Source organism: Tenrec ecaudatus, chromosome 14, assembly GCF_050624435.1.
Source record: "Tenrec ecaudatus isolate mTenEca1 chromosome 14, mTenEca1.hap1, whole genome shotgun sequence".
NCBI classification, from domain to species: domain Eukaryota; kingdom Metazoa; phylum Chordata; class Mammalia; order Afrosoricida; family Tenrecidae; genus Tenrec; species Tenrec ecaudatus.
In genome coordinates this window covers 5,441,394-5,467,716 of record NC_134543.1, presented here as the reverse complement: position 1 = coordinate 5,467,716, position 26,323 = coordinate 5,441,394, and the positions used below count along the sequence as shown (strand labels likewise).

Sequence of the window (26,323 nt, the reverse complement as noted above, 5' to 3'; positions counted from 1 at the left end):
AGAAAGTCAGTAGCTAAATGAAAATGGAAGACTAGAACATATTCAAATAATCTCCTAAGCGACTTGGGTGGAAAGGGGAGGGGAGGGAAGAGGAAAGTAAACAGAGAAAGAAAGCAAAGGTAATACGCAGACAAGCACTAAGATCCAATCACACTAATCATTTCACAAACAGTAAACGAACCAAACGCATCGATTGACCAGTGACCCACCCAGCTCTCGGTCCCTTCTCACCCAGGGACCCCAGAGGACAGAGGAGAGCTGCTCCACGGGGCTGCTGAGGCTGTGACTCCTTAGACGCGACGGCCCCTCTTCCTCCCACACTCAAGCCACCGCTTCCCAGTCAGCAGCCCACACGCTTAACCCACGGCACCACCAGGGCTCTTTCGAGCCACCATAAAAGGAACAAGAAGCACTTGCCAACAGAAAACACGCCTATAGCCCCCAAACAGGTTCCTTAAAAACACTTGCAAAAATGCATTCTTTTGGAATGCATGTGACTTTGTGCTGGAAATGGCAGTTTACAGAGATGCAAAATTAAAATGGAGCTTCCTTTTCTTTTTTTAATTAAAAAGACAAGAGAAGGTACATGAGCTCTTCCTGGAGGTATTCAAGAAGAAAGTAGAAATATTTTTGTTCCCACATTACAGGACCTACAAAAAAACAAAACACAAAGCTCACAGCCATCAAGTCCACGGGGCTCTAGCGGCCCTGCTGAGGTTTCCGAGGCTGTAAATCTTTCTGGGAGCAGCCAGCCTCGTCTTTTCACTCGGAGCGGCTGTTGGGTTTGAACGCTGACCTATGGTGAGTCGCCCAGCGCTGACCCCACAGCACCACCAGGGCTCCCCCGATGGCCTGCAGGGGCTCTCTTTCTGTGTGGTCAGCACATAGATTGGACACATGTGGTGGGGGGATACGACCCCACCTGGACTGACTGTAATCCACCCAGGACTCCCTTGTTCCGCCAGGAGGTCCTGGATGGAGTGCAGAGAATGTGGAACAGCACCTAAAATCATTCAAATAAAAACAACTGAAAAAGACCAGATCTTCTGGTTGGATGGAGACTGGTCTGAGGCCCAACACCATGACCCCTCGCCACCCTTCGGTCTAGAAATAAACTCTCTCCTGTGGTTCCGTTTTCAGCCCAAGAATAGGTGTACAAGAAGGGCAGGGGCGCCGGGAGGCATGCACACTCGGATAACCCACCATTTGCCATCAAAAGGGAAGCTTTCCGCAATGACAGAGTCCAGAGGACTTTGGAGGAGAGGAAGAATGGAAAGGAAAAACATAGGGAGGAGGGGACAAGGAGACAGCGATCAATGAGGTACGACAACATCTGCATGAAGTCTTTTATGGGACACTGATCTGAAGTTAAACCTTCACCCAACTAACAATAAAATGTTTTTAAAGAATGTGTTGCTATCCTAACCATTAACATAATAAATATTATAGTCCACATTTTAAATTAAAAAAGGATCCACGTCAAAGAGTATCTCGAGAGACAAAGAAAAATATTTCATAACAGCCAGAGGGTCAACTCATCAAGAAGCATCAATAGGTAAGTTCCTAAACTAGAGCTCCAAAACACAGGACGTGAAAATTGTCATGCTTGTAGGGAAAAAGTGGGAAATCCACCGTTGCTGTTTCAGAGTTTAACACTTTTAGTAAATGATGGAAAAATAAGCGAGAAGAGTTATTAAAGACATGGGTGATGTGGGGAAAGTATCAACCATGGTAGCCTATTGGAGATTTGGAGAAGGCCATGCGTCATGGCCAGCTGACTGTAAGAGACCTACATTTCTAGTCAACAGAACGCTCAACCTATACAACAACATCCCTGATAGCACCGGCAAGTGAAAACTTGCTGAAGCTCATCCACCAATGGTTGCAGCAGTTCAATAGAGATCCAGGCCAATGCGGAAGAGGATGTGCAACTCAGGATATCATCCCTGATGGTTCTTCACCGAGAGCAGAGAATACCAGAAAGATGCTGACCTGTGTTTTATTGACTAGGCCAAGGCATTGGACTGTGTGGGCCATCACAAAGTATGGATAACCTTGAGAAGAATGGGAATTCCAGAACACTGCATTGTGCTCCTGCAGAACTCATCTGTGCATCAAGAGGTACGTGTATGAATGGAACAAGGAGATACTTCGTGGTCTAAAATCAGGTAAGGTGTCCCTCCAGGTTGGACCCTCCCACATAGTGGTCAGCCTGTGTGCTGGGTGAATCAGCGGAGAAGCGGGACTCTGTAAAGAAGAAGGAGTCATCAGAGCTGGAGGAAGGCTTTTAACAACCTGCCGTGTGCAGATGACACAACTCAGCGCGCGGAGAGTGAGGAGGACTTGCGGTGCTTGCTGATGAAGAGCGAGGCTCACAGCCTGCAGTGTGGATGGCGGCTCAGTGTAAAGAAGACCAGCATCCTCACCACCGGACCAACAGGCAACAAACATCATGGAAGTGGAGAAAAGGTTGAAGCTGTCAAGGATTTTATCTTGTCTGGATCCACAAGCAAAGCTCACGGAAGCAGCAGTCAGGACATCGGATGCCGCATTGCTGCACAAGGTCCTCTTTAAAGTGGTGCAAAGCAGGCATGTCACTTTGAACAGACTAAGGGGCGCCGGGCCGAGCCACGGCATTTTCCATCTCACCGCATAGGCTTGTGAAAGTTGGACACTGAGAAAGGAAGACCAAAGAAGAACCGATGCTTTCGAACGATGGTGCTGGTGAGGAATACCGAAAAAGTACCATGGACTGCCAAAGAACAAGCAGCTGCGTCCTGGAAGGAATATAACCAGAAATAGAGCCTGCTCCTGGGGGGCCAGGAGGGCAAGGCTTGGCTGTATGTCCTTTGGACATATTGCCAGGAGAGACCAGTCCCTGGAGAAGGACATCATGCTTGTTAAAGTAGAACCAACCCAAACCAAACCCTCTGCCACTGGGTCAATGTCATAGCGGCCCCGCAGGACGGGCTACAAGCGCCCCTCTGGGTTTCTGAGACTGACTTCTTATGCCCCATCGTTCTCCCGCAGAGCGGCTGGTGGTTTCGAATTTCTGACCTTGTGGTGCGCAGCGTAACACGTAACGACTATGCCACCATGGCTCCGACTGGTTAAGTCGAGGGGCAGCGAGAGAGGATGACCTTCAACAAGATAGACTGACACAGTGGTGGCACTGATGGGCGCAAAGGTCAGCACAAGTGTGAGGTGGCACAGGACAGGGCAATGCTGTGTTCTGTCGTACACGGGTGGGGTCTCTGAGTCGGGACGGACCGATGGCCCCTGACAACAGCAAACAATGAACATAAGAAAGCCACTCCACCCACAGCAATCCTGCGCGCCTTCCCTCTTGTTAGGAAAAGACTGTTCTCCGGGTGGCAGTACTCGGACGGCGTTTTCCAGGAGGCTTTATTGCAGGAAGGTGTACACAGTCAATCATCCGTTTGACGGTCCACACACATTTTGTTTTGGCTCATCCATGTCAATCCCCTCAACTGGACCATCACAACTCAACCAAGACAACTATTTAAAACTGCACAAGGCAACCAAGGATAAATAGATATTTGATTTTTTTAAATCATTTTATCGGGGGCTCACAACTCTTACCACGATCCATGCATCCATCCACTGTGCCAAGCACATTTTGTACATTTGTTGCTATCATCATCTTCAAAACATTTTCTTTCTACTTGAGCCCTTGGTATCAGCTCCTCATTTTTCGCTCTCCCCCATCCTCCCTCATGAACCCTTAATAATTTATAAATTATTATTATTTTTTCATGTCTTATACTGACCGATGTCTCCCTTCACCTACTTTTCTGTGTCCATTCCCTTGGGAGGGGATTTATATGTAGGTCATTGTGATCGGTTTCCCCTTTATCCCCCTACCTTCCCCTTCCCCTCCTGGTATGGCTACTCTCAATATACGTCCTGAGGGGTTTATCTGTCCTGGATTCCCTGTGTTTCCAGCTCTTATCTGTACCAGTGTACATGCTCCAGTCTGGCTGGATTTGTAAGGTAGAATTGGGGTCATGATGGGGGTTAGGGAGGAAGCATTAAAGAACTAGAAGAAAGTTGTATGTTTCATCGGTGGACAACCAAGCATATTTTAACATGACTCAGCTCTTGGGCATTATTAAGGAATTATTGTTAAATTGTTAGAAGTTATCACATTACAATTCCTTTTTTAAAAAGTCTTTATCTTTCCAGAAGCCCTGGTGGCATAGCCAACTGCAAGGTCAGTGGTCCAGAACCACAGCCTCGCCGAGGGAGAAGCGTCACAGGAGGACACCATGCTTGGTGGGAGCGGAGGGGCGGCGTAAGCGAGGAAGGTCCTCCACAAGATGAGCTGACATGTGGCGGCGCCCATGGGCTCAGGCGTAGGAACCACTGTGGGGATGCCGCGAGGCCGTGCAGTGTCCCATCCTGCTGTGCATCGGGTCAGGATGGGTCGTGGCCGTCTCAATGGCACCCAGCCACAACAAAGAGCCGCAGTCTGGGAAACCCACAGGGGCAGTTCTACCCTGCCTACCGGGTCACGGTGAGGCCGAAGTGACCCGAGGGCAGTGAGGAGGAGGGCAGGAGAGGAGGCGGCTTTGGGGAAACGGAGAGGTTCTGCACAAAACCAAGGAGCTCTACCTGCTCCTGACTTACGAGCTGGGCTGCCACCCACCACGTCAGCAGTTCAAACCCACCAGCTGCTCTTCGGCAGAAAGATGAGGCTTTCTGCTACCTTAAAGATTCACCACCTCGGTGAACCACCGGGTCAGTTCTCCTTCCTGCCGGGTCGAGAGGAGTCAGAATCGGGCGGATGGCAGCAAGTTTGGTTCTTGGGGGTTTATGCATTGAACTTGCTTGGCCAGCCATTCGGAATCGCGCTGGCGGCGTTAAAAGAGTAGTTCGACTTAAGTGTATATATTTACATTTTTCAATAATAAAAAGTTTCTTCCAAGTTCCCTGAAGGGAGGAAAGAGCCCCTGGTATTGATTCTTCTTGTTGCTAGGAGCAGGGGGGGGGGGGCATCTAGGGCCAAAGGGAGGGTGGCCTGATAGGAGAGCGGACATCTGAAGCCCTGGTCCTGAGTCGGGCACGCACTGGCCCTGAGGCTGGAGAGGCTGTTTCTTAGGTGAGCCTCTGGAGCTCTGTCTCCCGCCTGGGGGGGGAGGTGGTTTCTATAGAAACCACCCAGCGAGCCGACGTTTCTGAGTGCACAAAGCATCTCCACCGGCCTCCGCCGGCGTTGTTCATCACTCGCCCACCAGCGTCCAGCACGCAGCCTATCAAAGCGGCCCTCCCGGCTCCCTTTTAAAATAGGGGCGCTCATTAAAAAGCACCTGCTCGCATATGTTGCCAAGGAAACAGAGGCCCCAAGACACCCCTCGCTAAGTTCATTAGCATTTAACACGCCTTAATGAGGCTTAAAGATGGCGTGCTTTCATGACCGTGGGCCTGGCAGACACCCTTACCTTTAACACTTAAGTGTAACTGACGAGCCGGATCGGCCCCCCCAGATGCCCTAAAAGGACCAGGGAAGGGACTCGCTGGGCGTCTGTGCGCTTCAGGCAGGGCTCCTGGGACTTAAAGCCACCCGAGCGTGTTCAACACTGGGCCACAACCTAAAACTGGCCCGTAAGGCCCTTCTTGTGCAGTTCTGAAAGCCAGGCTCATCTTGTTTCCTACACGCACAACCTCCCCCCCCCCCCACATACACACATCCTCCTCCATCGACATAAGCCCCTCACTGGACCCTCATGTGTGTGGTTCTTGCCTGCCTCTTTGCCATTCCCGTTGCTTATAATGTACTACCTCAACTTGCCACCTAGAAGACTCCTATGCATTCTTTGAGACCCTGCTGAACAAGCCCCCTGCACCTACCAAGCAGGACCACTGGCTCCCTCCTTGTCAAGCCTTTCATCGCCCTCCACCTTAGCTCCCGCCAATCAACAAAACCCCCTGCCATTGAGTAAATTCCAACTCATGGTGACCTGTAGGACACAACAGAACTGCTCCTGTGGGTTTCCAGGACCGTGTCTCTTTTCGGGAGGAGAAAGCCCCATCTTGCCCTGTGGAGCGGCTGGTGGCTTCCAGATGCAGACCTTGCCATTGGCAGTTCAGTGTGTAACCACTACCCCACCAGGCTGCGGGTTCCCATCACCCTGAACTTAAGTCTCCTGAAGACCTGCTTCGTCTCGACTGTTTTGGTAGCTGCTGCTAGAGGAGAAGGGGGGCGGGGGGAGCCTCCTCGCCAGGTAGTACATTGGTTAATATGGCTCTACTAGCCATAGCCCTTGTTACTCCCACCAAACCACCTCCATTTTCTGGATAGGTGCTGACTGGACGATGATTCAGGTGTGAGTGACTGCTAACAGGGTTCACTGTCGTGGCCATCAGGTATGAAATGGGCCATCTCAGACACAGGAAACGAGCTCTCACCGGCAGCAACAGTGAAGAGCCAGAAATGGGGCCCGAGATCCCTGCACACTGAACCTCCTTGATCCAGGACACAGCTGTGACACCAGAGAAGGGGCAGCAGCAGGACCAGGAACCCGAGCATGTGGTCTGCCCAGCCCACAGAGTTGCTTTGGGGCAGGAGGCTGGCTTGCGGAGTGGGGTGCCTCGGGCACTCAGTTGGGGGAGCTGGATCTGCAGATCCATGGAAATGGAACTGAGTGACTAAGCGACTAAGTGGCTGAGGCTTGTAGTGGAGTAGCATACCCTTTGGGCATTGATTGGTAGCCTTAAAGGAGTTTTGTTACATTAAGCAGCAGACCAAGTGGCTGAGGACCAAAGAGAGGTGTATACACACACACACACACACACACACACATACACACACACACACACACACCCTGCCTGAACAACTTCTCTTGAGCATTTCTCACTGGAATTGTCTCCTGTCGATGTCCTAAATAAACCTCATCATCGTGAGCAGGGTCTGAAGTTCGGTGTGGCCATTGCAATGACTTGTGGAGCCCAGCCAAGCTGTAGAGCATTCACGGGGTGGGGGTGGGAGGTGGCGGTGGGGACTGGTGTCAGGACTGGTAATAAAGGTGGGTGCAGGTCTGACCTCACAGGGATTCGCCTTGAGCATCCGGAGCTGACCAGTGATGTTAATTCCCACTGTGAAGTTAAAGGCGGTCAGATGCCACCCCTAATATTCTCATTTCTTCTTCTTCACACTCCGCTTCCTCTCCCTGCAGGAACCAAGCTCGTATGAGCAGGGCCAGCTGACCGCGAGCGCTGAATCGAACCATCCCAGGGCATGGTGGCAGTGGGCAAGCGGGAGTATCCTGAGTCGTCAGAGGGCCACCGGTCCCCCTGACCCTGGGAGAGCAAGCAGACTGCTTGTAGCACAAAGGCCTCACTGGGCTGACCAGAGGGCATCTCTGCTCCATACGGACAGCTGCAGGTCTGGGAGTGGAGAAACTGAGGCCTGGAGAGTGGAAGTTCGTTGGGCCAGGCCATACGGCCAGAAGAGTCGAGAACAGGGTACCTAAGGTGGGAGACCTGGTGGCACAGTGGCTATATGTTGGGCTGCTAACTGCAAGGTCAGCAGTTTGAAACCACCAGCCGCTTGGTGGGAGGAAGATGGGGCTTTCTTCTCCCATAAACAGTTACAGTCTCAGGAACTCACAGGGGCAGTTCTACCCTGTCCTCCAGGGTCACTTTGAGTTGGCATCCACTCGATGGCAGTGAGAGGGTGGGGGCTTAGAGAGGAGGAGGGCAGGCCCTGCCCAAGACTGGCAGGAGGAGGAGTCAGCACAGTGAGGGGGCTCCCCTTGCCCTTCCCTGGGGATGCCGGTGGGAGTACCGCAGGTGGGTCGCTGGGTCGGTGAAAATCAGAGTAGGTCCCCCAAGGACAGCCTTGGAGTCCCACCTAACAGATGAGAGTAAGCCAGAGATTGAGAGGGACAAGTCCCAAGGCAAAGGCAGATGAAGAGATGTAGCCAAATGGGACCCCTCTCCGGGAGCCCCTAGGGAGTCTACCCATGGACCCTGATCAGCCCTCCCTCTCAGACTGGAGACTATTAACTGACTACCTCAACAAATTAGGTCTCAGAGAGCTCCTGGGGACACTGGCTCCCCTGAGGCCTGTCAGACGCCCCCCCCCACGCACACACACACACACACAAACAAACACACACCCTGAGCGGCCACACTGACTGGACAATAACTTATTCATTCCTCAGTGTTAACAATTCATCAAGGCCTGGAAGAACGCACGTCAGAACTCCAGTCTCCTGAGATGACTGGGCCGGCGGCGGCGCTGCTGGAAGCCCAGACACTTGACATTTTGTGCAGGTGTGCTGTCTGCCGGTGGGAGGGGAGGGAGGATGCACCCGGACTTGGCTCCGGAGATGGCGAGTGGCGCTTACGCAGCGCTGATAATGTGCCAACCACGGGGGGGTGGGGGTGGGTTGGGGAGGTGCTTTGCACGTGCCCCCATGGAAGCCTCATGATCGCCCACTCTGCAGGTGATGCAACGGAGGCTCAGAAAGCTGGCGTCCCCACACCAGTGTGTCCCCAGACACCCCCTGGGACGCATGGCCCCGCTGTCAATTATGGCCCTGAGCACTGGGCAGAGGCAGGTGGGGACAATTACACGTGTAGCTTCGGAGCCGAGCCTCTCAAGTGAAAAACTGGTTTTCCTCTCTCGACCATGGTACCAAGACGGCTAGGCCCTAACAATACAGCAACCCGAAGACCGACGGGTACTGGGGTGTCCTGCACCCTCAGGGGGTGGGGGAGGCGGGTAACGCCATTCCGGCAGGGACTCCAGCCTCCTCTAGACTCCAGAGCCGATGGCTGCAGAATACGCTAGGCTCCCAGACCCCCGACGGGGGCCCCTGAATGCCAGGCCCTTCCCAAGCGCATTACATAGATGCACACCTTCAGAAAGAGAGAGCAGAGAATGACTTCCAGGTGGACTGGCCACAGGCATGTCCCCATGCCCAGCTGCCTCCTTCTCCCTGCCCCTCCCCATGGCTAACCTTGGGACAGGCCCCTGAGAAGAAGGCCAAGGAGAAAGAGCTGGTGCCCTGAGCCAGGATTCTGATGCAGCCTGCAGGGGTAGGGGGAAGGAGAAGCAGGTAAGGCTCACTCACCTCTGGAAGGTAGCATGGAGGACCCCTCCTCTGTCCACACCCCACAGGCACAGGCAATGTCCACCCACTCCCAGAAAGCGAACTGAGACCTGGAGGGCTGGGGAGGAGCAGAGGACCCTGCCGCCCTGCCGCCCAGGTGGGGTCCCGGATATGCTTTTCACAGAGAGCTCCACTCGGCAGGCCCAGCTGGACTAGCTAGAGCTCCGGACTCAGAGCCAGGCCTGCCAGGCCCATGCTCCATGGTGGTCAGCCCCCTGTTACTGACAGGGCGCCCACTAGCTCCAAGCTCCTCTGCTTCCGCTCCACGGTGAGAAGTCTCCGCGGGTGTCATCAGAGCGCAGTCCCTGGCCCACTGCCAGCATGCCCAGAAGTCACACAGACCCTCCAACAGGGACCCCGCTGTCACCCACCAACTGCTCTAGCCTGCCTGGCCCCAGACGGAGATCTGTACCAAGCAGGCACTCAGTGATGCACCCACCCTGAGGCGGTGGGTGACGAAAGGTGCCTGAAGGCCAGCCTGAGTACTCGAACCTCATACCTTGGCGCCAGCCCTAGCCTCAAGCCCAGGAGTGGGGGGGGGGTTCCCCCGATTGTTTGCTCTGGCCCCAGTCCCATTTCCTCCCTGCCTACTCCTAGCGAGCCCCCAACCCATCTCTGCATCGGCTCCTCCCCTTAAATGGAGGGAAGCCTTAAGCCTGTTAGCTGCGCACCACAAGGTCGGCAATTCGAAACCACCAGCTGCTTCTAGGGAGAAAGATGAGGCTTTCTGCTCCCATAAAGGGTTGCAGCCTTGAAGCCCACACAGGCAGCTCTACCCTGTCCTGTGGGGTCACTGTGAGTCAGGGAGGGTTGCCTTTATTGTGTTTTGAGCTGCCCTGCGAGCAAGCACACCAGCCCCTCATCCAGGCTCAGTGGTCATCGAGTCCTCCCGGAAAGGAAGCGGCAGCAGTGTCTAGACGCTCCAAGCTGCTCATGCTCCGGGGGCGCGAGCACCTTAATGTAATCACACAGCCTTGGTGACAGGATAAGCCCCCCGCCTCATCAATATTGTAAATGTGGGTAAACGCATTATGGTATATTGAGTAATTATTTTAAAATTACTCCATCCAAAACTTTTTAACAAGGTGGAAAATGCTAATGATCTAATATTGCGTTGGGGGAAATTGTATAAAAATGTAAATCCAGGCACACGTGCGTAAGAACTCTGGAGGAGGGTCCCAGCTGTCTGTCGCTGAGCCAGAGCGCAATAGGCTGTTGCCCTCTCCACATGTCTCCCTCCCCGGACACCTCACCACGCATGTGCACGCATATTATTCTCATAGGATGCAGAAGGACTGGGGAAAACCCCCCACCCGGCCCGCCCCAAGCTGGCCCCTGCACCCTCGGGTTTCTAGCTGACTTCTACAGCCCCCTGTGTGCTTTTTGTACACCAGGTCCACAGAGTGTGCCCCCACAGCCTTCCCAGGAGTGCTGGGCAGGCCCATACAGCCCGGTCCTCCTCGCAGGCACAGGGTAGGCACAGACACGCTCCAGGACAGCCTGCCCTGCCCGCCAAGGCCTCTGGCTGCTCCCTGGCAAACTCCCCTTCCTCCTCCTTCTGAGGGAAGGAAAAAAATGTCACTATTATTTGCTTCATAACAGTAAGACTGTGGGAGGCATGACCGTCAAAACCCCCAAACTGTGGAGCCCAGAATGCCCAGGCTCAGTCACCTCCTCCTCCCTGCCTGCCCGCAGTGGGCAGCAGCAGGTGTCCTGCCTGTCCACCTGATAAGGGAGGCAGGGCGGCTGTGTGGGAAGCTGGGGGACAAGATCAGATTTGCTTTTCCAAAAGAGGGCGCTCATTGCGGGGGGCAGAGCAGGCACCGACGTTGGGGGGGGGAACGTGTAGAAACCTCGGGGACGGGACCAGAACCCAGTGGGATCAGCAGGCGAGAGCCCAGTGTATGAGAAGGGGACGTGGCCATGCTGGTTCACGTTAGAAAGAGAGGGGCACCCTGCCATGGAGCCACATAGCGGCAGCTATGGGGTGTGGGCTGAACTTTAGCCCCACTCCCGCCCTGGGCTGCACAACCTGGTGTGGCGGCCCATCGAGGAAGCCACAGGGGGTGGCTAGGACGTGGCACCAGCAGCAGGGCAAATGGTGTCTGAAGCAGCTCCCATGGGCCCTGTACACCAGGAGATTTCACAAGCAAGTGAGGGGGCGAGTCGGGGCCCCAGGCTTTCCGAGCCCCTAAAAAATTAAACCAATGGCTCGAATTAAAAGCCGAGAGATCTGTAGCTGTAGAGGGGTGTTCAGGAGATAGCCCCCCTCATCTCCTCTCTGCGTGTGGTGTGAGTGGCGAGTGCCAGCTCAACACGGCCTAATTACAGGTGGCCTCACCAGCCCATCTCATCACGCCTGTCGCCCCGCCCAGCGCTCGGGCCAGAGCCGCTAACAAGCGCTGAGAAGAGGCTGCGCCCACCAGGAGGGCTGCCCAGAAGAGGCAGACCCCTCACCACTTGGTGGCCTGCCACGGACTGAACTTCCCTAAAGTCAGGCTGTGCCAGGGTGTCTTTGCCTCAGGGTGGGGGGCGAAATTAGTCATTCCAGATGCCCTCAATGAGCCACCAGATGGACCATGGTGCCCCGGCCCCCAAGGGACTCATGGCTGCAGGGGGACAGGCCGAGTCCCGCTCCTCGGACAGGGGGCAGCGCAGATCCAGACTGCCTGGGGAAAGGATGGCCCGAACAGGGACCTACAGGACAGGTGGAAGGCCCTCAGCAATGGGGAAATTCAAGACCAAGAGAAACGCATGCTCTAAGATCAGGGGCCATGCTGGGGAGAGCTGACCTCAGTCTCTCACCCATGGGTGCCAGAGGGCCTGTGGACCGCTACCTGGGGGTGCCGCAGGTCAGTGACAGCTGGGGGGGTAGAGGACCCCAAGAACAGGGACTGAACAGCAGTGTCTCTGCTCCTCTCCTCCTCTTTCACAGATCTACCCTGAGGGCAGGTGTCCAAGGGCACCGTGGTTACACCTTCCGCGTGGGGGAAGCAAACACTAACGGGACGGAAGGGGAAACAGAAGTCCACAATGATCGTTGAAGTCTTCACCCGCCTTTCTGTGTCATTGGGAAAATAAGCCAGGAAGACAACGAGGACAGCGAATCCACACTTTGGGGAACAGGCTGGCAGCCCCTCAAAATGCCCAGCACAGAGGTCCCTTCTGACTCCGCGATCCCACCGCGAGGTAGACAAACGTCGCATAAACCTGTACACGCATGTCGGATGCAGCGTCGGAAATCACTCACTTGCTGCTATCAAGTCACGCTGTCTCCAGTGACCCGCGGGACAGGGAGGAACTGCCCCTGTGGCTTTTCCAAGACTCTGACTGTCTGGGGGGCGTAGAAAGCCAATGCCAATAATGCAAATGTCCATCGACTAAACTAATAATAATTTATAAACTATCAAGGATTTGTGAGGGAGGAGGGTGGGGAGGGAGGGGAAAATGAGGAGCTGATACCAAGGGTTCAAGTAGAAAGAAAATGTTTTGAAAATGATGATGGCAACAAATGTACAAATGTGCTTGACACAATGGATGGATGGATTGTGATAAGAGTTGTACGAGCCCCCAACAAAATGATTTTTTTTAAAGACAACTAACCCAATTAACAATTGGTCGAAGACTCTGAAAAAAAAGAGATAAAACAAAATATGGTCTATCCATACAGTAGAATATTACTCAGCCCTAAAAAAGAAGTGAAGAATCATCTAGCTGATGCCAGTGTTAGATTAACATGACACGATGGATCCTGACAGATGCAAATGACCACGGATTGTGAATCCGTTGAAACGACTAGAACGGGCAAATCTCTACAGGCATGCATTAGCAGTGGTGCTGTGCGTTACGTGTCGAGCTACTAAGCTCAAGTCTGGCGGTTTGAAACCACTAGCCCGTCCAAGAGAGAAAGATGAGGCTTTCTACTCCCATAAAGATTTACCACATCAAGATGGCAATGAGTACCATGATGTTTAGACTTGATGGCGATGACCATTGTACAACGCTTCTCGATGCGACTGAATTATTGAACCATATGACCTGTGGATGCGGTGTCAATAAAATGGTTTAAAAAACAAGCAAACCAAAAAAGATTCACCGGGTCAGAAACCCACTGGCGCAGTTCGACCCTGTCCTACAGGGCTGCTGTGAGCTGGAATTGACTCCACGGGAGTGAGAGAGCCGGGGTGGCCAGGATGCTCCTTAGAAGCAAGGGTGGCAAGACTTTACCTCATGTGCTGCGGACGTGCTACCAGGAGAGGCCAGCTCCTGGCAAAGAGCATCGTGCTTGCTGGGGCAGAAGGTCACGCAGAAAGAAGAAGGCCCTCCAGGAGATGGGTGGGCACAGTGGGCACAGCGGCTCCAGCACAGCAGGGGGAACAAACATAACCCTGGTGAGGCTGCCACAGGACTGGGCAGTGTGTTGCTCTGTTGTGCTCAGGGATGCAAGGACTCGGAACCAGCTCCAGGGCACAGCACCAACGAGCAGGGGGGCGGGGGGGGGGAATGGGGAAATGGGAGGGTGACAGCAAGAGGGAACAGAGCTTCTTTTGAGGGTGGTTAAAATGTTCTGGAATTCAGTCGCGGCGATATACTAAGAGCCCCTGAACCATGCATTTTAAATGGGCACGCTGTGTGGTGCATGAGCGGCATCTCAATGCAACCATTACCCGAAGCACCTTGAATCAGTATCTATTTTTAAATATACGGAGACAAAAATCACCAGGCCATCATCCAACCCCTGATTTCTTGGATACTACCAGTTATGGTAAGACTAAAATAAGTTTTGGAGTTTAAAAAAACCCACTTCAATAAACATGTTAAATTAAACATGAGAAAACCCTACATAGAGTTGCTAACTAATCTGAAAAGGATCAATCAGGAGATCCCGGATTGAGTCGGAGGAAAACGAGGGACAGAGCTTGAAGTCATAAAAGAGAGCAGGTTTGCTGTCAGAGAGAGCCTTGCGGGACCCCCAAGAGTAGGAACCTCAGGCACCCTGCGGCCGGGGGTGGAGCTCACACCCTGCTGGGGTCCTCGGCCCTGTGAGGGCAGAAGAGCAGCCTCTGCCTGAGGACAGGGGCCAGGCGAGGACTGGAAGCAGGACCAGAGAGGCCGGGGAGGAGGGGCTGGCGCGGTGAGGGGACCCAGATGGATGAACTGAAGCTGAAAGCCCATGAACTGCTAGACTGAATGGACAATCTGCTCTGTGAGCCTGCACCTCGTCCATAACAATGCAGCCGGGCCTCCTTCGTCTGAGAAACAAACAGGGGGAGGAAAATAAAGAAAAGAGAGAAGTGGTCAGTGGAGCACAGAGCTCGCCTTAGTAGCAAGGTGAGGTGTAGAGGAGCCATACGTTATAATTATATGAATGCCGCATTGATCTCACAGCTGGGCAACGGTCGCCGGTTCAAGTCCCCCCATCGCTCCATGTTAGAAAGATGAGGCTGTCTGCTTCCATAAAGATGCACAGCCTTGGAAAGCCTTAGGGAGCAGTTCTGCCCCACCCTTCGGGTCGCCGTAAGTACAGACTCACTCCCAGGGCAGTGGGTATTTCTTCATGCACGGCTACACAGCATCCTTGTATTTTCAGCAGGGTACGCCCGCTGCGTTCACAGGACCAAGGACTCGAGGGAGGTGTCAGTGAAAGATCCTGGGTTGAGTGCCGTGGGATGCCTGCTCTCACATGTGGAGACTGACATGTCCAGCATTATAAGAAGCCTTGGAGCTGGCCCCTAGGGGCAGTGTCACCATCTGCGGTGTAGGGCAGGGGCTCAGCAAAGCCTGCGACGCAGGTGAAGGGTATGGGTCCTCTTTCTATAATAGCAAGAGGGAGAATATAGAGGAGGGCCCAAGCCCCAGGCCGAGGCACAGCCTCCTGGTCTATGCAGCACAGCAGAAAGGCCACTGACGGGCAGTGCCACCCTTGCGGGGCTGCCCTACACAGCAACTCACTGCTAAGAGGGGCTCTAAGGGGCAGGGCGCCGGTCAACAGTATTCAAATGGGTAGAGTTCAACGTCCGGCAGGTACATATGATCTGGTATCAGGGCCAGCTGTCTGAAGGAACACCCCCCCACACACACACACACACCACCACAAACCCTGCACCACACCACACCCTTGCTTGGAAGATTGGGACAGTGGGGTTTGGAGCAGGCCAGGGGCTGCCACAAGCCGCACGGTGGGCAGAGGCAGGCCTCCTCTGCAGGACCCCTGGCCCGCCGCCCGGCCTCCCTGAGCCTCCCCTTCTCGTCTGCATAAAAAGTTTGGTCTCAGGCAACACGTACAAGTGCAGAGAGTACAAAGAGTCCAAATAAAAAGGCTTTTTAATATAAAGCCGATGAAAGAGACAAATGGAGAGTAATCAAAACCTCATTAGGACAAATAAGCAGCCCGCCTGTGTGCCAGGAGGACGGATGGCACTCCGAACCAAGTAGCACGAGCCACTGAGCCTCCCAGACAGCCACCGCCCCGAATGTCAAATTGAGGTGCGCTTGGCTCACAGGACAGCCTGACGAGCCCCCAGGAGCTGGCCTGAGCAGGACTCTCGGGGTGGGGCTGCCACAACCCAGACTCTCAAGGGACCCCAGCTGGGCGGGGGTGGGTGGGGGTGGGGTGGGGCGTAGTGCGCCCAGCTCCTACCGTCCCGTCCTCTGCACACCAGCAGCAGCCGGACAGGAGCTGACAAGTTAATGAATTGCGGCTCTTGCAGCTGGGTTAATTGCTCAAAGTTTTTTCCTTATTATTGGCCATGATTAAGGCCATTAGTCATCCCTGCGGGTCTCTGTCCCAGGGCCTACTGTGTGCTCCTGGAGCCCTGGTGGCGGAGCAGTTAAGTGCTCCACTGTAAACCGAGAGGTGAGTGGTTGGAAGCCACCAGCCGCCCTGAGGGACAAAGATGAGGCTGTCTGCTTCTGTGACGATGACAGCCTGGGGGACCTGAAGAGCCCTTTTACTTTGTGCTCCTGGGTTGCTGTGCGTTGGAATCAACTCCATGGCAAGCAGCTGAAAACAAAACCCAACCCAGGTACCACATGGTCAGTAGAGAGTCCTGGTGGTGCTGACCACAAGGTCAGCGGTTCAAAACCACCAGCTGCTCCTGAGGAGAAAGGTGAGGCTGCTGCTCCCGTAAAGAGTCCCTGCCTTGGAAGCCCACAGGGTGGCTCTACGGTGCCCAACAGGCTGCCATGAGCTGGGATCGATTTGGCAGCAGTTAGTCGGGTGGTGGGGGCAGTTTGAGGGGCTTGGTTCTGTGTGAGGAGCCCTGGTGATGTCGCCAGGGCTGCTAATCAAAAGGTCACCAGTTCAAAACAGCCAGCCAGTCAGCTGGAGCAAGATAAGGCTTTCTAGGCCCGTAAAGAGTTCACCGTCCCGGTCAGGGTGCGATGCAGCTACGATGGAAAATACAACTTTCCTCTAGTTCCTAAATGCTTCCTCTCCCCTCCAGCCCTACCCCCCCCCCCCCACACACACACCCACTGTCATGATCTGAATCCTAGCTTGCAAGTCTGGCTAGACCAGAGGATGGACAATGGTATAGATAGGAACTGGAAACACAGAGAATCCAGGGCAGATGATGCCCTCAAGACCAGTGGTGTGAGTGGCGATACTGGGAGGGTAGAGGGAGGGTGGGTTAGAAAGGGGAAACCGATTTCAAGGATCTACATGTGACCTCCTCCCTGGGGGACGGACAACAGAAAAGTGGGGGAAGGGAGACGTGGGATAGAGCAAGATATGACAATATAATAATTTGTAAATTATCAAGGGTTCATGAGGGAGTGGGCAGGGGGGCGGGAGGGGAAATGAGGACATGATGCCAGGGGCTTGGGTGGAGAGCAAATGTTTTGAGAATGATGAGGTCAGCGAATGTACAAATGTGCTTTACACAATTGATGTATGGATGGATTGTGATAAGAGTTGTATGAGCCCCTCATAAAATGATTTTTTTTTAAAAGAGTTCACCGGCACAGACACCTGCGGGGGCAGCTCTATCCTGTGCTGCAGGGCTGCTCTGAGTCGGCATTGACTCGATGGCTGCACGTCTGGCGCACGGTGCCGGGTGCGGAGGGTCCGGCCGCACACAGGTCTCCCCTGCAGAGTTTCCACCTGTCCTTCTAGAACACCTTCCCCGGCGCGTCAAGGGCTGCCCTTCTTACCTGCTCGTGCTCGCCTCCCCACTGTCACCTGCAGGGGAGCTGAGACAAACCGTGGGAGGAGTCAGACCCCCGTCGAGATGCACCTCACAGAGGAAAAGTGGGCAGAGCGTGCAGCACCTACGGAAAGTGTCTACACAGCATCAGGGTGCATGCACGGGGCTGTCTCCTACTGGCAACCCTGGACCAGGGGGGTCGGCATGCTGGGCCCGGTGGGGGCTAGGAAGTGGCCGCACAGTGACACCAGGGTCAAGTGTCAGGACCTGGGACGTCCTGTCCCAGACCACACCGTGTTTGAGCTGACTGCAGGAGGGAAAAGTTTCCTTGTGCCACCATCGTCCCCACCCCTTCCCCCAAGCTGCTGGGGCTGGAGTCTGGCCCTCGCTGGACTGGGCAGCGCTGGAGTCATCAATCCTGAGGCAGAGAGGACAGCCAGGAAAAGGAGGAAGGGGAGCCAGGCGGTCCATTTGCCATAATGAATTGGGCTGGCCGGAGAACACCAGAGCCAAGGCGGACTGTTTGGCAGGCTTATGGAATCACAGAATCGCAAGGCTGGCAAGAAGCTATTCATCAGCCAGCTCTCTGGACCCACCAGCAGGCTCTCACTCCTGATTTCCTCCCCTGGGAGGTGGGTCGTCCATCCCACCTCAGCTCTGTCCTCAGAAAACTGCTCCCCGCACACCTGGCCCACAGCCTCCAGAGTCCTGGGCTCAAGCTTAAGGAAGTGCATCCCACATAAAGAAGAGGGTGGGCCTGAAAAGTTGCTTCTTCTTCTATTTTTTTTAAAAGATCATCTACTGGGAGCTCTTACAGCATCATTTACAGTGTGACGGGCTGTGAGGGTTTGGGTGTCAGGCCAGCAGGAGCCCCGCGACCTGTGTCTGAATCTTCCACCAAGTTGATTCCAACTGGGCCTCATGCTATGAGAAGGACAGAGTGGAGCTGGCCTCGGGGTTTCGGAGATGTCAAATCTTTACCGGGGCTGGCAGTCTCGTCTTTCTGCACCACTGTCCCTCCTCCTGCTCACCCCCTCCAGAGAGACTGGTGGGTTCGAACGACTGACCTTCTGGTCAGCAGCTCGATGTGCAACCCCAGTACCACCAGGGAGCCTTCCAACTGACCCACAAGAGGAAACGCCTTGATCCGTGAAAGCATCCACTCACCTGATTTACTCGGTCCCTGGCTCCGGCCATGCCTGCCGCTTTGCTGGGTGACCAGGGAAAGACAGGGAGGGATGGGGGATAAAGGGGATGCAACCGATGGCCTCTAAGGAGTGAACAGGGGAACCCCTTCAACTGTCAGACACAGAATCCCCAACTGCTATTCATATAAGATCATCATCCGCCTCAAAAGCACCCTCCTAAGTCTTCCTAAAACCAAACAGAAGCTTAGCTCATTTTTTTAGGTCTGCATTGGGGCCACGCAAGCAACGGGGACTAGCAAGGTCAGCTAGGCTCCCAGGGTTGGGGGCTGATGAGAGAGGAGCCCCTCAGGAAAAGAGGGGGGACAACTTGAAGAACGTCGCTGTCAGCGCCCCCGACTGCGGCACGGGTGCAGTATGGGAACACTTTTTTAAACCCAGGGGACCATTTTGAAAAAGGAGGGGGGGAAGGGAGAAAAAGAAATGCTCGTGGATTGAGCCTCTGGTGAATCCCCTCTGCCCACAGACCGCGGAGGGGCACAGTCCGGCAGGCAGGCAGAGGGCATCGAAACTTGGGTCACTGTAGATGCCCAGAGGGTCACAGTGTAATCCCTTGTTATGTGGTCTCCCTTTGGGACCATTTTAAGTTTGTTCTGGATTTTAATATTGCCTGCTTTATTTTTAATTGAGGGTTTCCTCTGTTTTGCTTTGTTGTTGTTGGTTGGTTGGTTTTTGTAGGTTTTTTCTGTTTATGAAATCCAGGCGAGGTGAATCTGTAGGGACAGTACCTGAATCAGTGGTTTTTGTGAGAGGACTGCAGGGGCGGTTGGGGAGTAGAAGAAGCTAATGACAACGAGGACAAGGACAGAGAAAATGTTCTAAACTGCATCGTGGTGATGACTGTGCAACTCTTCTTAATAGGACTGAACTAATGGATTGCATGATGTGTGAATTATAAGCCGATAAAATTGTTAAAAAGCACATGGGGGAAGAACAGGGAATGGAGAAATATCAAGATTTTAACAACGTTCTACCTCTGGCCTCCCCCTTCTATTCCCCTGTTTTGTTTGTTTGTTTGCTTGCTTGTTTTTTCAGAACGTCCATCATGATCACATATCCAAAGTGCCCCTCCAGGTTTTATTTTAAAGGTGGGGGCTGTCTTGTTTTTGAGCTCAGGTCTGGAGCCCTGTGGTCCCCACTGCTGACCTGGAAGCACTCAAATAGAACCAGGCTATGTGGCCCAGCCTGAGCATCACAGTGCAACAGGGCTCCCGGGTCAGCACCACGGACAGCACCCAGTCACCCCCTGGAGGACCTAGGAGAGCGCTGGCTGTGCAGGGAGGGACCCTGGGGCAGGAAGCTGCACCCAGACACTGGGGCAAACAAACGCGCACAAAGAGCACTGCGCCCACAGAACAGGCCCCGCGGCCCCGCGGGGGAGGCTGGTAAGAAGGAGAGAAAACAAATATTGCCCGCTCCCTTCCCACACACAGGCAGCTCCCGGGAGGCTTGCGGACCTGCCAAGAACAGTCAGGGCAGCATCTGCCTCTAGCTGCTTCTCCCAGCGTTCAAGTCAGCTGGCACCTGCCCAAGGAGAAAATCCAATGTTTTTAACAAACCCTTAAACCAGATGGCGTCCGAGGTGAGTCATATCTCCTGGGTCCGGTCTGTGGGGCTGCTGGCAGTAGATGCACCTTCCAGGAAGATGGCCGCTAGGAGGCCCCTCTCCCAACAGGTGCCCCCGCAGGACACAGGTTCTCACCTGCGAGTCAGACTCGTAGCCTGAGTCGCAAGGCCTCCTGTTCCCCCAGCCCCCACCGCTTCCACCTCCCTGAAGGGCAGCTTGTTCTCTCGTTCCCAAAATATTTTTGTAGAGAGCCGTCTCCTTGTCCAGGAAAGTCGGCTAGTTTTACTCGCTGTGGTTGTTTTTCGGAGCACGGCTGCCTGGGCAAGGTTTCTCCCACCTGGGGCGTGGGGGTGGGGGTGGGAGGGTGGGGTGGGCAGAGGGTAGTCTTTACATAAGATCTTATTGGGTGGGCAAAGCTGCTGGCACCCTTTAAAGCAATCCTTTTGGGGGTCGAAGGACCCTTTCTTTCACAGGGGCCACCCGATTCATAACAGTAGCAAAATTACAGTTGTAAAGTAGCGATGAAAATAACTTTACAATTGGGGGGTCACCACACCATGAGGAACTGTATTATAGGGTCATGACATTAGGAAGGCTGAGAACCACTACTTTAAAGAAAACGGGGCACAAAGGCCAAAACCCCACCAGCTGTCTCCAGCCAACCCTGCCTCTCGGCCCCAGACAAGCACTGGAGTCGATCTGAGCTCTAGGGGCCTTCGGGGGCTGAGCTTTGAGAAACAGTTTGCCTGGCCTTTCTTCTGATTCACCTCTGGATAACCCCTCTGAACTTGCAGTGAGCAGGCCAGTCTGCTCACCATCAGCACTGCCCGGTGACTCCCGTCCAAAAGGAGGGTTTGGGCTTTGGTTTGCCTTCAAAACCAGCAGCCCCTGGCAACACGAGCCGCAGCCACCGCACACAGTAGGTCCGCGGTGTGTTGTCAGCAGCGTGCTGTGCAGAATGGCTCCTACATGGTTCTCACTGGCTAGCCGGTCAAGGCTGGCCTTTCAAGGCAGCTGAGAATGACACGCCACCACTGACCTGACAGTAAGTGACCTCTCCTCCACCTCCAGGGTCCCTCTCTGAGACGTCACACACACCCGAGCCCCAAGTCAGACGGCTCCAGGCTCTCCTGGGGGCAGCCCAGCAGAGAGGTGCTTACCTTGCTGGTCCGTATGTCCCAAGCCTTGATTTCAGAGCTGAAGCCCCCACAGACAAAGAGGTGGTGGTCTTGTGGGTGGAATTTCAAGGTGGTGATCCTAAAGTCACTCTGACCACTAAAGAGCGGGGTCCCTGCAATGAGAAAAGAGAGGGGGCGGCTGAGGAACAGCTGAACCACAAACTAATCCTGTGAAAGTACAGAAATCCTTATGTAGTTTGGGTATGCCGTCGGGGGGCCCAGTCCCTGGAGAAGGACAGCATGTGTGGCACAGTGGAGGGGCAGTGATCAAGAGGATCTGACATGGGGGCTGCCGCCACGGGCTCAAGCACAAGATGGGTTGTGAGGCTGGTGCAGGGCCGGGCCATGTTTCCTCCTGCTGTGCACAGGGGCGCTATGGGCCGGGACCCACTGGACGGCACCTGCAACGGACCACGAGCCGCCCTGGGACGCAGTGCCCAGGGGCAGGCCCGCCAGGCCCTCGGGTGGCCAGAGGAACTTTCTGGAAGGAAGTCACTCTCACTCTGGCCACCCTCTCCTCCCCTGCCCCCCAGGGCTGAGCTATGCAGCCCCCAGGGTACCTTCCTGTGGGTGCTGGGCAGGCGTGACCTGTGCTGACGCCCTGAGCCCACGGCTCCTGGCCGAGAGCGAGGTTCGGGGAGATTAAGGAGTGCATCCGCGGTGTCGGCTGACACCAGAGGTGAGTTCTCAGGCAGCCAAAGACGAAGGGCGAGATTCGCCCAAAGTGATTTCTTTTCAGGATCAGCCTCTTGCTGACGCGCCGCCGTAATCGCCCATGGGTGAAGAGCTGCAGAGCGTAATGGGCGGCGGCAGAGGGACACAGAGGGCGTCAGGGGCAGGGCGGGACAGCCAGTCACTCGGAATGGGAAGGGTGGCGTGAACCAGGGCAGGCTTTGTCCCCCAGGCAGGAGTGTCCTGTGTATCCAGACTGTGGACACAGCAAATGTTTGGGGGTTCACATAAGCACAAACCCAAGCCCAGTCAAGCCCACCCCACTTCATAGTGACCCTGCTTCAGGCGTCTAAGGCTATCAATCTCCCCTGGAGTATCCAGCCTCATCTTCCTGCTGAGGAACAGCTGCTGGGCTAGAACTGCCCTGCTGGAGGTTTGAGCTGGAGGTCAGCCCCCCAGAGCCTAAGCCACAGCACACCAGGGCGCCTCTGGGTGCACACACAGGCGTGGTGAGAGGGCCTTTTCTATCCCTGGGCTCGTTGGGAGGTAACGAAACCAAAAACCAAACTCACTGTCATCAAGTGGAGTCCGACTCAGCAGGATCCCACAGGACAGGGTAGACGTGCCCTCATTGGTTTCCGAGACTGAAAGTCGTTGTGGCAGTAGAAGCTGTGTCTGTCTCTCAAGGAGAGGCTGGTGGTTTCAAACTGCTGACCTTGGGGCTAGCAGCCACAAGGGCCGCGAGGAGTCGGGATGGACTAGGGTAGCCACTAGGCCATCTAAACTTCAGCAAGAGCCTTGTCTGGGTAAAATCGGACTCAGGTGTGTCTTGGGCGCTGAGCACAGCTTATGGGGTCTGCGGTTCAAGTGCACCCCCCACTATCAGCTGCCACCTCGGTCCCTGAACATGAACTGAGCTCCTGTCCCTGGGCGACATCCAAACCTGGTCCACTCCAGGATGCACTCTGGACATGTGCTCCCCGAGCCACGAGCCAGGCCACAGTCTCACACATCAGCTGTGGCTCCTCCTGCCCCTGAGCCCACCACAAACCCATGCAACATCAACAAGGACTCCCAGGCACCTGGCCTGCTCTGTCCACGGAAAACCAGTGCCAAGGCAGTGGGCAACTTAGAGCACTTGAAACGGGCGGCCAACGAGGAGTGGCCAACAAGAACAGAGGGTTCTTCCTCTCTCCGGACCCAGGCAGCTGTCTGCCTGTTCAACTCAGAGCATGCTACTCTGTGGCCAGGGACCCTGCCCACTTGCCTTAGGGCCATGTTCCCTTAGCTCTCGCCACTAAGGGAATGGCAGCTGCTGACCAGTGCCCAGAAAGACACAGCTGAGGCCACGTCCCTCCAGTGCGGACCCTGGGCTTGTCTGACAGCACACACCACCGACGGCAAAGCTGCCAGCACACTTCACCAACGTGGGGAAGCTCTGTTACTAGATCACAGGAGGAGCTGTGGACGTGATGGTGCTGGGTCGTCAGCTGCGGTTGGGTTGGTTCTGAGTCACGGTGACTATACTGGACCACGGGATGTCACGGCGGTCACCCTCCTCTCGCTTGCTGGGACACATCGTGCACTGATCGATCATGCGCATTGAAATGAATACCAGAAACAGAACGTTTTAAAGGGGTGCTGTTGGAGGTAACGCACAGCGACCCTACAGGACAGGGCAGAACTGCCCCTGTGGGTTTCAGAGACTGCAACTCCTCATGGGAGCAGAAAGCCTCATCTTTCTCCTAAGGAGTGGCTAGTGGTTTCAAACTGCTGACCTTGAGGCTAGCAGCCACCAGGGCCACTAGGAGTCGGGATGGACTTGAGGACAGTGCGTTCAGTTAAGTGTTTTGTGAGCGCTAAAGCCAGATTTTCAAATATGTTTTTCAATGTCATGTCTCCAGGTGGCCAGCGAACTTCTTCCAACGCATCACAGACCATACGCTGTTTTGCCCAGGAAGCAGCAGATCAAATACAGGGGAGCGTCCTTCAAGTCCCTGTCCCGAGAGTCTGCAGTGGGGTGCCAAACTCACCAAGTCAGCAGCAAGCCCTCCCAGGGGGACATGGCCACCTCCGCCCACCCAGGATGCAAAACTCGTGAGGATGCTGCCTGCAGAGCTCCACGGTCCTTCCCTGTTTTTAACATACCGACTGTCCCAACGCCACCAATACTCTCACTCGGGAGACTTAACACAGACTGAAAACACTGCTCCCAGGCTCTCACTCCTGGAGACTCCCCCAACTCCCTGGTGGCAGAGAAGCACTGGGCTCACCAGGTTTGCAATAGCGACTGATCCAGGAGTGCATCACCAGGCCTTTCTCCTGAGGGGCCTCTGGGTAAACTTTACCCTCCAGGGTCTGAGTGGTACCAAGAGAACCCAGTCCCAAGCTGAAGGTGCTTCTTCAGTAGATGTCCCACTGACACAAAAATCACACGGAGATGCTGTCTGCTGGTGTCTTTAGGTGTCAAGCCCGACTCGCGTTGGCCCGACGCACACTGGAGCAAGCACTGCCTGGCCCCGTGCCATCCGCCCAGCTGCTAATGTATGAGCCCTTCATTGCAGCCACTGGGACAGTCCACCCCGTGGATGGCCTTCCTCTTTTCTGCTGTCCCAAAGAAGGGAGCCCTTAAAAACGTCCATTTCACCCAGGCCTTTTAGAAGGTGCTTCCAATTGGCTGTAGACCCGACCATAAAACCAAAAACCCTCATGAGGTTTGTGCTTTAGAGAGTCGTGGTTCTGCCTTGGGCTGCTACCCGCCAGGTCGGTAGTTCAAAACCACCAGCTGGCCCAGAGGGAAGGACAAGGCTTTCTACTCTCATAAGTAGTTACAGTCTCAGACACCACAGGGACTGTCCCACCGTGTCCTCTAGAATAGCCAAGATCAGCATCGGCTCCGTGGCAGTGTGGTTTGTTTGTTTGTTTACTTGCTAGCCTTTCATTCTCTCACTTGTTTTGTTCCCACTGCCTACATAAGCACCAATAGAAATACAACGTAAGGCGCCCACGAGGTGCTGTAGGCACATCATCGACACCCAGAGAGACAGATGGAAGGTGTAGCTACCTCTCTGGGGCGGGGGAGGAGGGTCTGTCTGCAAAACAAATTCGCGGAAGAGCAGCAACTGCCCGGCCCACCGCTAAAGCATTGTCAGCAACCTGCTGAAATGTGTCTGCAGGCTTCTTACCCTGTTTTTCAGAAGTGGCTTCCAGACACTAGACTCTCTGGCTGGCAGACGTTTGTCATTAGGACACAGTTTGGGGACACTCTTGGGGAAGGAAGACATTACATCACTGGCGGAAAAATCGACAGGCCCTGAAACTGCCGCGCGGCACGACAGTGCAGAGCACGGACTTCAAGTTCTCCGTCACCACCCGGTTTCGTGACAAACACTGTCCGGAGCTGACTGCTGGGGGCCACCTAATCCAGAATGGTGAAGAGAGGTGGGCGAGGACCCCGCCCGGCCACTGAGGGGCGTTCCAGTCATGCACAGCCTGCGCCTGCTGGGACGTGTGGCAGGGAGGTCAATGCTGTAACGCGCTTCCCTTAATGACGAGCGGGGCGGTTGCTGCCCTTGGGGGACCCTGGAATTCCTTCCCACTCGTTTAACGACCTGCGGGCAACAGAACACAACACTGCCCTGTCCCGTGCCAGCCACGCGATCGCCGTTGTTTGCGCCCCTTGCTGCCGCCGCTGGGGGCCGATGCATCTCGTCGAGGACACCCCTCATCTTCGCTGCCCCTCCACATTATCCACCAGGATGTCCTCTGCCTCGAGGAGGAAGTACGAATTGGCGTGGACAGAGAGCGAGAGAGATCCACCCAAAGGAAGCCGCTCCAGGAGTCCAGAGAGGCGCAGACGCCAGTTTCGGTCACACAGATGCGGGGGGTGGGTGTGGGGGGGACTCCGATGGGGCTTGCTCCGTGGACTCCCGAGCTTGCTTGCTCCAGTCTAGCCCAAACAGTGTGTTTGAATGGGTCTGTGATCGGCGGGTGGCTGCAGATAAGTTCCCTCAGTGGTACACTTGTCTTAGACCCTGTGCAGTGCCGTCAAGGTATTTTTTAAATTATAAATCATTTTATTGGGGGCCCTTACAATCATCCATACAATCAATTATATCAAGCACTTAAAGGCCGAATCAGAACAATGTCTTCTGAGGGAATCTGCTGGGTCAGTGCAAGTCAAAGCAGAGAGTCCCACGCTCGGAAAGTCAGGAGACTGTTTGTTTGTTTGTTTGTTGTGGGAAGTGGAGAATTTCAAACCACTCATCTTCATTTTTTTTGCAGGACCATCACTGAGGGACTGGTTAGGAAGAACTTGTTCAGAAAATTAAAGAGAAAAGGGCCAGGAATACTGCACTGGGGAGTGTTCTCCCCCGAGAGGACAAGGCACCTGCTCATTCTTCAAGCGTGCCCA

At 54.7% G+C, this 26,323-nt stretch overlaps 1 protein-coding gene across 4 annotated transcripts in view; it reads right to left on the bottom strand.

The window, feature by feature from the left end:
* The window catches only part of WDR25 (WD repeat domain 25), a 166,803-nt gene that overhangs the window by 11,855 nt on the left and 128,625 nt on the right, over positions 1-26,323 (bottom strand). For all 4 annotated transcript variants that reach the window (XM_075531783.1, XM_075531780.1, XM_075531781.1 and 1 more), the window contains one exon: positions 21,220-21,350. In XM_075531783.1, coding sequence (XP_075387898.1) covers positions 21,220-21,350 — 131 coding nt within the window. The remainder of the gene's footprint in view (positions 1-21,219; positions 21,351-26,323) is intronic.